This window comes from Emys orbicularis, chromosome 3 (assembly GCF_028017835.1).
Source record: "Emys orbicularis isolate rEmyOrb1 chromosome 3, rEmyOrb1.hap1, whole genome shotgun sequence".
Lineage (NCBI taxonomy): Eukaryota > Metazoa > Chordata > Testudines > Emydidae > Emys > Emys orbicularis.
The window spans coordinates 115,142,606-115,155,188 of record NC_088685.1 but is presented as its reverse complement, the minus strand read 5'-3'; the positions used below and the strand labels follow the sequence as shown (position 1 = coordinate 115,155,188).

Below are 12,583 nucleotides of genomic sequence, written 5' to 3'. Positions count from 1 at the left end.
ATTCACAATGACTCCAAGATCTTTTTCTTGAGTGGTAACAGCTAATTTAGACCCCATCATTTTGTTTGGATACTTGGAATTATGTTTTCCAATGTGCATTACTTTGCATTTATCAACATTGAATTTCATCTGCCATTTTGTTACCCAGTCACCCAGTTTAGTGAGATCAGTTTGAACTCTTCACAGTCTGCTTTAGACTTAACTATCTTGAGTAATTTTGTATAATCTGCAAAGGGTTTACCCCTTTTTCCATATCATTTATGAATATGTTGAACGGCACTGATTCCACAGACTCCTGTCGGACACCACTATTTTCTTCTCTCCATTCTGAAAACTGACCATTTATTCCTACCTTTGATTTGTCTTTTAACCAGTTACTGATCCATGAAATGACATTCCTTGTTATCCCATGGCTGCTTACTTTGCTTAAGAGCCTTCTGTGAGGGACCTAGACTTTCAGAAAGCCTTTGACAAAGTACACTGTATCCACCAAAACATCCTTGTCCACAAATTTGTTGACACCCTGTAGCGGGGTGATCACCCCGATCATGCCCTGAAGGGCTTAAAACAGCCCTGGAGGGGCCTACAGCTGGGAAAAGAAAGGCTGATTGGGGGAAGCAGCCACAGGTAGGGCCTCGCCCCAGTCAGGCCACAGCTGGCCCTATAAGAGGGCTGAGGGCCAGAGACTGGAAAGCATTCTCTCTCTAGCTTTCTGGGAGAGAAGGACCTGGCAGCCTGGGAGCTGAGAAGGGTACCAAGGGTGGAGCAGTGCTGGGGAAGGGCAGAGGGAGCTGGGGAGCTCCAGCCTAGCAAAACCCCAGGCTGCAGGCCTAATTAGAGGTCTACGAAAGGGTACTTGGGCTGCAGAGGGGCAGCCCAGGGATAATCAAAGGCAGCAGGTCCAACCCCCCTTGCCGATGAGTGGTTTACAGATTGCAGTCTGCCCCAGTGAGCGGGGGCTAGATAGTGACTGGCAGTAGCCACTGAGGCAAGGTGGGGATAGAGGGTTGGGGGTTCCCCTGGATGGGGAAACCCAGCTTGTGGGTTACTGCTAGGGAGCAGGACCCTGACATAGAGGGGCACTGGGGTCCGGGAGGGACACGGGGGCCAGTGGCAGGTGAGACACCGGCCTGCAGAAGGCACTCCGGGCTGGAAGAGCTAATTCCCAAGATGACCAGCAGGAGGCGCCATGCCAGTGAGTCGTCGCCCCGGCACAAGTGGTGGAGAATGCAGGCATAGGCGGTCCACCCCTGATACAAGGGGCAGGGCAAGGACGAATGGTGAGGAACGGAAGGTGGAGACCAAAGATGGACTATTACTGGAGAGCCTGTGTGGCACGGCTCGCCGAGCACCAAGTGGGACTGCTTTAGCTGCTGCAGGGGAGAGCACATGGACTTCATCGGGGGCCAGGCACCTGGGGCTGGAGGCCGGTGCCGGGGCCTAAAAACTGTTTCGCCTGTGGGCGACTGGGACACTATAAATGGGAGTGTCCCTACCGGAATGGAGCACAGAGGCCCCACCCGGAAAAAGAGGAACTGGGGGAGCGCCCCCTGTGAAGTCAACAGGGGGGCTCCAAACTTGGGCCTGTCAGGAGCCTGGGCACAAGAAGAGGGAGTGCCCCTACGGGACTCGCAGGGCCCAGGCTGGCCTTGAGGTGGCCAAAGGAAGGCAGTGGATGTGCTTCCTGTGCTACAAGGGGGAACAGCCCGGACCCCAGAGAAGGAGGGGGAGGCCAGAAGATCAGGCCGGGTCCAAAACTGCCCCGAGGGAGGGGGCGGTGAAGACCAAGGCTTCAGAAGGGAGAGGGTCTGGGGCAGACGGGCCCCAGAGCAGAAGGGGAATCTATGCGAGGGTGAGACAGGCCATGGTGGAGACCCAGACAGGGAGGGAGACCCACATGGGAGCCGAGCAGGCTACAGTGGGCACCCAAACCCTTCAAGAGGGAAGCAGGTTGTTCCAGACAGTGGAGAGCCTGCGGCAGGAGCGGGATTCCCTGTGAGCCCAGCTGCGAGGGAAGCTGGGGCAATAGGGAGGCCCCCCCCACCGTCAGCTTTCTTAAAGAGGGAGGGTGTGTAGCGGGGTGGTCACCTAAAAAGAATGGCTCAGGTGTGGGAATCTCCCTCACATTCTTTTCAGTGAAGACAAGCAAAGAATTCATTTAGTTTGCCTGCAATGGCCTTGTCTTCCTTGAGTGCTCCTTTAACATCTCAATTGTCCAATGGCCTCACTGATTGTTTAGTAGGCTTCCTGCTTCTTGATGTACTTAATTTTTTTGCTGTTTGTTTTTGAGTCTTTGGCTAGTTGCTCTTCAAATTCTTTTTCACCAGCCTAATTATACTTTTACACTCTACTTGCCAGAGTTTACGCTCCTTTCTATTTTTATCAGTAGGATTTAACTTCCAATGTTTAAAGGATGCTTTTTTGCCTCTAACCACTCCTTTTACTTTGTTTTTCAGCCATGATGGCATTTTTTTGGTCCTCTTACTATTTTTTTTTTATTTGGGGTATACATTTAATTTTAACCTGTGTTATAGTGTTTTTAAACAGTTTCCATGCTACTTACAGGTATTTCACTTTTGGACTATATCTTTTAATTTCTGTTTAACTAGCTTCCCCATTTTTGTGTTCCCCTTTTTTAAATCTCCAAATAAGAAGACACAGCATTTCTCTGAGCAACTAAGAATGAGAAGCCAACCTCCCACTGTGTTTACTAAAAGATTCCATTCATGGTTTTAAAAAAGTCTCAAGGGTCTATGATTTAATTATGTGGGATACAAAGAGTCTGAATAGGACTGCCAAATGTGTTTGGGCATATGATTTATCTATGAACTTTCAATTAGATAAACAGATGGGAGTAGACAACTCTACAAAAATGATGATTTCTTCCTTCCAAATATTAATTTACTCAACATTGTGTGACACAGACTATCTGATGTCCATACAAACAAGGAAAGTCATTATCTACATAACTCAGATGTAAAAAAAAAAAAACAAGGCAGGAAAACTCTTTTAGTGTTTATGGGTCTGGCATAAATTGCAAACATTCTGGGCTGGAAGTTAGCAAATGGATGGTTGGAGCTGTTTGAATGGAAAACAGTGGGGACTCAGGTCATAGCCAGATCCTCAGCTAGTGTAAATCAGCGAGCTCTATGGAAGTCTATGGAACTAGACTGATTCACATCAGTTGAGGAGGTTGACTTTGTTTGATAAAGAGGTCCTATTGCCTAAGAAGGTTCTAAACAACTTTTCTCTATAGCAGGTGGGTATTTTGCCTATGTATTGTTTGTTTTGAATGGTAAGTGATGAAGAGCTGGATGCAAAAAAAGAAGATATTTAGAGAGTTATTTTCAATCCTTGCTTAAGACTTTGGACATTGAGGATTTTCAATCAATACTGAAGACCTGATGGTGAGATGACAGAAGCACTGTATCCCATGACACAAAAAGATGGTGTTGAATAAATCATTCTGGTGAGTTGGGCTATTTTTGGATATCAATAAAAGATTTTGTAGCGTTAGGGTAGTGATATAATAGAGACAGGTACTCACATTACAATTGGAAGACCCGTCAAATGTTGGGTACGAGCCGTCAGGCCAATCTGTAGAGTCTGTGATGCCTGACTGCCTGTGCTGGGCCTCATATTCCTTCAGCTGAAATGAAAGAACAAAGAAATGTTACTCAATGGATACTGAACTATGAGATCTGCATAAACCAGCAACAAATAGTCACTTTCAGTTTCTGTCCATACTGTTGTAAAGATGGGAAAAACAGAACTTCTGCAGTGCATTTCTCGTTTTTAATCCTCTAATTACATTAGAATGGAAAAAAAGTTTTGAGGTAATGACACTAATCAAAAGGAGGAAGTGATCTGGAAACATTGTATATTTTAACTAATGAATTGTGGCTCCCAAGATGCAAATTACACATTCCTTGTTAAAGAAACACTTTGCACTGCATAGGTTAACTCAAGGTAGTCTTTGTACCTCCCTTACAAAGAAAGTGATCTAGGGATGGAAGTTTGAGATTCAGCTCTTTTAAATTTAAAACTAATGATTATCTTTATTGTTTTATAATAAAAAGTATAATACACAGAAAAGAACCAACTCCAAATGGGTCAAATTGTCAACGAGGACACTGAAGTTGGACACAAGCATTTTGCTTGCATCTGTTGTGCATGCAACATGAGAATGGTCCCCTAGCAAATTTGGAAGTTGCATATTTCAGTAACTATTTGTGTGCACAAGTGTGGCATTTGCAGACACAATGGATGTATATATGCATGTAGCCATCAAAATTCAGGTTTGAAAATTAGGTCCCAAACATTTTCAGTTCCTGGTTTACATTTCTGATTAAAGTCCATTGACATCAGTGGAAAGACTGTCATTGACTTGAAGGGGTTTTGGATCAAGACCTAAATTTGTTAAGGGAAACGAGATAAAATCACTGATGTACATTTTATTGCTAGTAATTCAGGCCACTAGAGGGAAGAAGTGCAACTACAAGCATAACAAACATTCTCAGTTCCTGGTTTACATTTCTGATTAAAGTCCATTGACATCAGTGGAAAGACTGTCATTGACTTGAAGGGGTTTTGGATCAAGACCTAAATTTGTTAAGGGAAACGAGATAAAATCACTGATGTACATTTTATTGCTAGTAATTCAGGCCACTAGAGGGAAGAAGTGCAACTACAAGCATAATTCATATTATACTTTATTATTACACACAAAAAACAATGCAAAGGTAAAGAATTAATTGCAGAAAAAATGAGAAATTTCTTAGTGTTAAGGTTACACTAGGAATCTTAATGTTTTTTATTATATGATTTCATACATGTTAGCGAATGGGGCATACTATTCACCAAACAACATACAATATAAAAGAGAAGGTAGCGGAGGTAATATCTTTTACTGGACCAACTTCTGCTGGTGAAAGTGACAAGCTTTGGAGCTTCACAGAGCTCTTTTCAAGGTCTGGGGAAGGTAACCAGAGTGTCCGAGGCTATGTCTACTCTACAAAGTTATGTCGACCTACGTTACGTCAACATACAGCTGCTGCCGTTAGTATATCACTGGTGGGTGTGAATACTTGGCTCATTGTGTTGGTAGTGCGTGTACTCCCCAGGAGTGCTTGTATCGATGCAGAGTGCAGTGCACCATGGGTAGGTATCCCACTGTGCAACTCACCACCATCCAGCCTTTTGGGAAGTTTTTGCAATGCCTGATGGGAGCAATCAGTGCACTGGATGAGGTACACCACATGCTGTGATAGGCATGTGTAGGACCCATTGTGTTGCGGGGGATATTGATCATCATAGCAGTGGAGAGTGTCTGCAGCTTTTGCATCAGTGGTTATGGCAGGGTCCAGTGCACCCTTGTATTTATCTGTGACGCTCTGGGTACCATTCCCAGACCTGAAGAAGAGCTCTATGTAAGCTCAAAACCTTGTGTCTCTCTCACTAACAGAAGTTGATCCAATAACAGATATTACCTCACCTACCTTGTGTCTCTAATATCCTGGGATTAACATGGCTACAACACTGCATACATACAATATAAAATAAAGGATCTTCATCTTTTTTGCCACTCTAACTCAAGGAAGTGTGTGTAAATAAACAGAATGTAAATGAGCACCATTTTATGCTTAAACTCCACCTTTTTCCATAACCTAAGCTGCACATACATAATACTTGGTGTTACAGCATGTATGTTGTGTGATCACGTATTTGCACAAAGGGACAATGTTATTGCTGTGGCAATCTGAACACTGAATTTCTTGGCTCTTATGCAAATGTCAACCTTAATGCTACATTAACATATATATTATATTTCTTGGGATTTTATATCTTAAAAAAATAAATCGCAAAGGAAAGTTCGTGTGAGCCAGTGCATTTTGTGAAAAAAAGCATCTGTCTTAATTTTAACGGCAAGTCCCCCAAAATGGCTGAACAGATTTTCATGAAACTTGAACAAAACAAATCATCTTTTGTCTAAGAACAAAAATGGAAAATTCCTGCTCTAGGAGACATACCCATGCTAGCTCTGATTGAGCTGGCACACTAAAAATAGAGCAGAGCCCAGTGGCTAGCCCCTCTCGCTGTCATGCTGCCCTGGCTATACTCTATTTTTATGGGCTATCTGGATCAGAACTAGTGCAGGTATGTCTTCTTGAGCTGGGAATTACACTCCCAGATCAAAGTGTATGTGTAGCCCTGAGCAGCATGACAACAGCTAATGATAAGCACATTCTAGCAAGAACAGATAAAAACTGCAAAGCCTGACATGGACAATGTGCAATACAGAAAGGTACGGTGGTGAGGGAACATCAGATGAAATCTTATGCTTATTTGTGAGGAATCAATTGAAGCAAGATGTTAGATGGCTATTTACAGTGCTAGCCTGAATGTGGTATTAAAAACTAACCAACACTGGGCTTGGTCAGTACGCAGATGGGGGAAACTTCAACAGGAAAAGGGCTTGCAGAAATGTGTGCTGAACAGGTGCAGGCTGTCCTCTTACATAGGGAACAAGCTCCCTTAGCTCAGACAGCCTGAATGCTTTTGAAGTATTCTGACTTCATGTGAGTGATACTTAGAATATATTTATTTAAAGATGCACTGATACATCTACTCTGTCTCCATTTAGCATATGATAAAACTATTTGTTTTATTATTTTATAAAACACTGCAGAGTCTATATTATTATTTATACATTGCTATGAATGCACCGAGTCCCTCACAGGCAAATAAAATTCAAGATATCCCTGGCACAAGGGAATCACAATTTGCAGGTGTATCTACACTACAAGCGCTACAGTGGCACAGCTGCAGCTATGCCACTGTAGTGTAGACACTTGTCAGTGATGGGAAGATGTTTTTTCTTTCACCGTAGTAAATCCACCCAATCAACAGGCAGTAGCTAGGTCTATGGAAGTTTTAGGTGTAGATCAGACCTGAATTTGACACTACACAATGAGAAAGGATAGTGAATGATGTGGCTGTGATGGAAGTTAGGATAAGAAAACAATGATGACTCAATTACTTGCAGTCATGTGATTAGCTTTCACCACATGCATCAAGGGTCTACCCTCTTTAGAGGTTACACAGAATTGTTTTATGATGTTCAGTAAGACTTCAGAGTCCAAACTATCCATCATATTTTCCTTCTCTTAATGGGCACAGTCATAAACCCAAACCTTTGAATGTCTCAGACTGGTGCATTTTACAGCCTGGGGTATTTTTCTGAAGTTAGTGAAATTGACTGTGCTATGCATGCTTGGCATTTAGTATTGTAACTGATATCTCAGCCTAATTCTTTTCCAAACATGACTAAGGCACTGGTTCTCATTCAGAACTACATATATGTTGGGCTTGAAAGCATAAGAAATTTTGTATCAAAAAGGATACTTGTTTCTTGAACAAAGTTAGAAGTGTTTGAAAATAGGCGTTTAGTTTGAAAGTGCAACCTCAGCCTTTACTGTGGAGTCAGCCTCGTGACCTTATGATAAAGTGCCGGCACTATCACACTCCGCAGAGGTACTGTGGACCACCACTTTGTTCTTTGCACAACACTCCACTATTCAGAAAAACACCCTGCTAGGGCCAACAGATGACAGGATACAGGGCATCCTCCCCAGAGGAAACTGGGATAGAACGAATCATGGGTAACTATATGCATCTCATACCCTAGCAAGTGCTTCCTCAATAGTGATCATCTTCTCTTTCACCATCATCATCAGCTGGATCCGTTCCTCATCGCTCATTGTGATCTCACTTGCCACATAACCAACATCCTCTCCTGAAGAAGAAAGGAAGAGATGCAACGCACATATAAAACGACTCAGCACCGAAAGGCAAGTGTTTGGAAACAAGCATTGGCGATACTGCTTCAGTTCCAGAACCCAGTTCCCAATTGGGTCAGGCTAGGCTGGATGAACCCTCCCCATACGCCATAATTTGATCTGTGTAGGGGAAAACTGCGGTTGTCACAACTTCGTGACTGATACTGCATCAGGCAGAGGGACGCAGCGTAACAACACAGCGATGTACCTGCAGGTTGCCAGTTTTGTTCCACTGGAAAATACAGGAAAGAGGGCAGCCTTATTTCTCCACAGTGATGGAGATCGGTGCCCCTCGCCTACAATAAACGTCCTACTGTGTGTGCTGAAATCAGCAGAGTTTGGTAAGAAGAAAGCAGATGCAGCCAAAATCATAATGTGTATAGGTGTATACATACCACTGATTAGGATCACATTTGAAAGTGGCCAGAGCAGTAAAGGGAGCAACCTGCCTTGATAAGTCACTTCTAAAGACATTTTTTTACATTCTAATCAGAGTCCTGTCATCTTTAACAAACTTTCACCACGTTCATTGTGCCTGTTCAGCGGTTTGGGGAGGCATCTGCCTGCAACAGAGTGATCCAACCAGGAGAGAGTGCGTTTGCAAGCAACTTCCTGCTCTCCACGTTTGCGCTACAGCATCACTGCACCTGTGTGACTCTACGACAGTACAGAGCTACGCTCAGTGTCCACTTGGAGCAGAACTGGGGAAGGAGCCCCGATAACCTAACTGGTGGATTCATCTTATGCGTTTTCATTTGCAGGCAAATACTTTCATCCCTTTTTATGCTTGCAAACGGGCACTATGCAGACCCATGCTGAGCTCAGCCTTAAAGCAAATTGGAGAAGATACTGCAGAGCCAAAGCAGGGTGGAGTCTCTTGCTAACTATTCCTTAAACAAACATGTCAGCCATAAGAATAAATCATAGCAAGTGTAGCCAATAAATACAAAGTATCTTTAGCCCTCCTATTTACATGCCAGATGCAACCTATCTTAAACGTACAGCTTTTTTCAACCCAGCTTCAATTGAAAATCTCTCTCTCTATTTGCAATGGAAGGAACATTCTGAGCCTCCAAATTGTGACTTGCCACAACCTCCCTCAAATCAGCTGGGTTTGGCCAAAGTGAGCAAAGAAGAGATCAAGAAGCATCAAAGCACAGCCTTGGGGCAAAAAAAGGGGATCAGATGTTATATTTGAAGACATGCCTTTCCCATTCCCCAGGATTTCACACTGATATTTTCATATTATTCTAGGGCATTTAGACATACATCTTCCACTAATAGAGCACTCTTATCTCCCATTGACTTTAACAGGCCACCCAGAACCTTGCAGGATTGAGGCCTAACAGAATACAGCGGATAACTCATCCTTTGAGTGCAGCTAAAGCAGGGGTGGGCAAACTACGGCCCATGAGCCATTTTAAGCCGGCCCGCGAGTGGAGTTTGGGGCTTGCACTGCTCCAGCTGGGGCGCAGGGTCGGGGGCTGCCCTATGCAGCTCCCGGAAGCCGCGGCATGGCCCCGCTCCAGCTCCTATGCACTCCAATGGCCACCTCTGGTGCTCCAAGGGGAGTTGCAGGGGTGGGGCTTGTGGACAGGGCAGGGTGCAGAGCTGCCTGGCCGTACCTCTGCATAGGAGCCGGAGGGGGGGGGGCATGCCGCTGTTTCCGGGAGCCGCTTCAGTAAGTGCCACTTGGAGCCTGAGCCTCTCCCCATGCCCCAACCCCCTGTCCCAGCCCTGATCCCTCTCCCGCCCTCCGAACCTCTCAATCCCAGACTACAGCACCCTCCTGCACCCCAAACCTCTCATTCCCCAGCCTCACCCCAGAGCCCGCACCCCCAGCCGGAGCCTGCACTCCTCATTTCTGGCCCCATCCCAGAGCTCCCACCCCCAACCAGAGCCCTTACCCCCTCCCGCACACCAACCCCCAATTTCATGAGCATTCATGGCCCACCATACAATTTCCATTTCCAGATGTGGCCCTCAGGCCAAAAAGTTTGCCCACCCCTGAGCTAAAGTCACAATGGACCAAATCTGATCATATTTATCTAGCATATTAGACCTACATAGATCCCTATTTGCCAAGTTACTATAATGTTTTAGTTTCTGTTTTGTGATTCTTGTTTCTTAGACTTTAAGGAGCTACAGAGACTCATTTTTAATGCAGTGTGTCACTGTGTCTGTAAAGGTTTTACCTTTCGAACTCTGTCTCATTATTCCTTTCTGATTCTTTCGGAAATTCTGCCAAAAATACTTATTCTTCTTTTTCCAGTCTGCTTTCCCTTAAGAAAAATGTACAGGAAAGGAACATTAATATGAAAATTAGATTTTCCTCTTTGAAAACTTCAGCATGTAACTTTACCAAGAAAGAAAAATTCCCCAATTTTTCTCATTTTCTGAATTTGATCTGTACAAGAATTGTGCTAATCTCGCTATCTAAAATAAATGTACGTTCTTTGGCATCAAGGATGGTTGTGGAGGATTGAGATAAGTTACCAAGAGGCATTTTTTGAATTATAAAACACAGACTCTTTTGTGTTCTTGTTGACATTTTAACTGTTCATGTCAACCCTTGCTGTATTTTTGCAGCATTTTGTTTTTTATTCTCTTTAGTTAAGGCACAATTATTTTAGACTAAACCCCAACTCAGATAAGGAATGTTATTTTATTATATATTCCCTTTGCTGATCTGCATGAGAAATGCTATGAGACCATTAACTACAGCTGTGACTCCTGCCATTTATTTGTTTTCTAGTTTTCTCAGTTTAAACCAGGTGCAGGTAGCCTTAGAAGGAATAAAAACCAAATACCCTCAGCAAAAACCTCAGGATTTTATAACTCTAGCTAATGAGTACCAGAGCTAGTTCCAGGAGCTAAGTATGAGAGGGCAGGCTGAAAAATAAACTTTGAAATACAAATACACCATTTAAAAACAACACAAAGTATCTCAAAAATTAAGGGAGAGAGGCTGGCAAATTATGCCTAATGATTTGAAAGTTAGTGCAAGAGGTGGCTTGAACAAGGCAAATGGACAAACCAGCAATGATCTAACATTCTAGGATTTGCAACTCATGAGTTGCATATTTACAAAATGACAATATTAGCTGGACTGGATCTGTCTGCCACTTGTAGATGCTGCACCTCATTTTCAAAGGTGTACCCTCCGCCCCCCCTCCACCCCCCCAACTTCCACAAACTTCAGTTAGGATTGTCGGTATTCAGCTCTTCTGATAATCGCACCCAACATACACAAAACTTAAAGAGATGTAAGAATTAAACAGAGGGAAACATGAAATGAAACATACTTACCTACAGAGTTTTCTTCAGAACTTGATTTATGAAGGGAAAGCCTAGAACACAAAAGAAAAATGGACTAATTATTGCAGAGTTCTCACATCTCCTGGGAGCTATCTGATTACAGTAAATTGTGGTTTCAAGAGAATGCATCAGCAAATGTTTTCCCTTCTTTTTCTTCTAAATGTAGCTATTTACAAACAGCCTCTCAGCTCTGATCGCAATAGTTTGACCACATGAACTTAGTTCCTCTCTGAAAACCCTGAAACAAGTTTTTTGACCAAGACAGACAAATATGCATTTAAAACCCCACAATTACATCTAAGGGATCATAAGGATCCCTGATTCACATATTTTTCTTTTTCTATATAATAAAGTAGCATTCTGACTAATTTAGAAGCTGTATTTCTGTGATCCTGTATTCATTTAGACTAAGGTTACGTTGTTTAACTGACAGTATAACTCTTTGCACTTCTATAGTGCCTTTCATTTTACGAGCACAAAATGCTTTATGACTATAGTAAAAGCTGTTTTATCTGGCATGTTGGGGGGATAGGGGGTGCCAGTTAACTAAGAGGGAGGGAATTTGGGTGTGGGAGGGGGTGCGGAGCTGGGGCACAGGAGGGGATGCGGGCTCTGGGAGGGAGTCTGGAAGTGGGAGGGGGTTCTGGACAGGGGGTTGGGACACAGGAGGGGACTCGGGGTGCCGGAACCGGGGGGCGCTCACCTCAGGCGGCTTCACGCAAGCGGCAACCTGTCCTGGCTGCTCCTAGGTGGAGGAACGGCCATGGAGGCTCTGCACGCTGCTCCTGCCCCACCCCGAGCACTGGCTCTGCAGCTCCCATTGGCCGGGAACGACGGCCAATGGGAGCTGCAGGCAGGGCCGGCTTTAGGACTTGCGGGGCCCAATTCAAATACCCAGCGGTCCGCTCCGGGTCTTCCGCGGCACTGAAGGACCCCCCACCACCGAAGTGCCGCCGAAGACCTGGAGCGGACCCCCCACCGGTGCAGGGGCAGCGCCTGGGCGGAGGCAGCGCACAGAGCCGCCTGCTGCACCTCAGCCTAGGAGCAGCCAGGACAGGACAGGTGGAGGAACGGCCATGGAGGCTCTGCACGCTGCTCCTGCCCCACCCCGAGCACTGGCTCTGCAGCTCCCATTGGCCGGGAACGACGGCCAATGGGAGCTGCAGGCAGGGCCGGCTTTAGGACTTGCGGGGCCCAATTCAAATACCCAGCGGTCCGCTCCGGGTCTTCCGCGGCACTGAAGGACCCCCCACCACCGAAGTGCCGCCGAAGACCTGGAGCGGACCCCCCACCGCTGCAGGGGCAGCGCCTGGGCGGAGGCAGCGCACAGAGCCGCCTGCTGCACCTCAGCCTAGGAGCAGCCAGGACAGGTCGCCGCTTGCGGGGAGCCATGCGGAGCCAGGTAGGGAGCCTGTCGGCCCTGCACC

At 45.2% G+C, this 12,583-nt stretch overlaps 1 protein-coding gene across 2 annotated transcripts in view; it reads right to left on the bottom strand.

Moving 5' to 3' along the window:
- Positions 1-12,583, bottom strand: part of LOC135876128 (SAM and SH3 domain-containing protein 1-like) — an 873,117-nt gene that overhangs the window by 72,877 nt on the left and 787,657 nt on the right. For both annotated transcript variants that reach the window (XM_065401311.1, XM_065401313.1), the window contains exons 5-8: positions 11,148-11,188; positions 10,034-10,120; positions 7,683-7,795; positions 3,548-3,649 (exon numbers count right to left, since the gene is read on the bottom strand). In XM_065401311.1, coding sequence (XP_065257383.1) covers positions 3,548-3,649; positions 7,683-7,795; positions 10,034-10,120; positions 11,148-11,188 — 343 coding nt within the window. The remainder of the gene's footprint in view (positions 1-3,547; positions 3,650-7,682; positions 7,796-10,033; positions 10,121-11,147; positions 11,189-12,583) is intronic.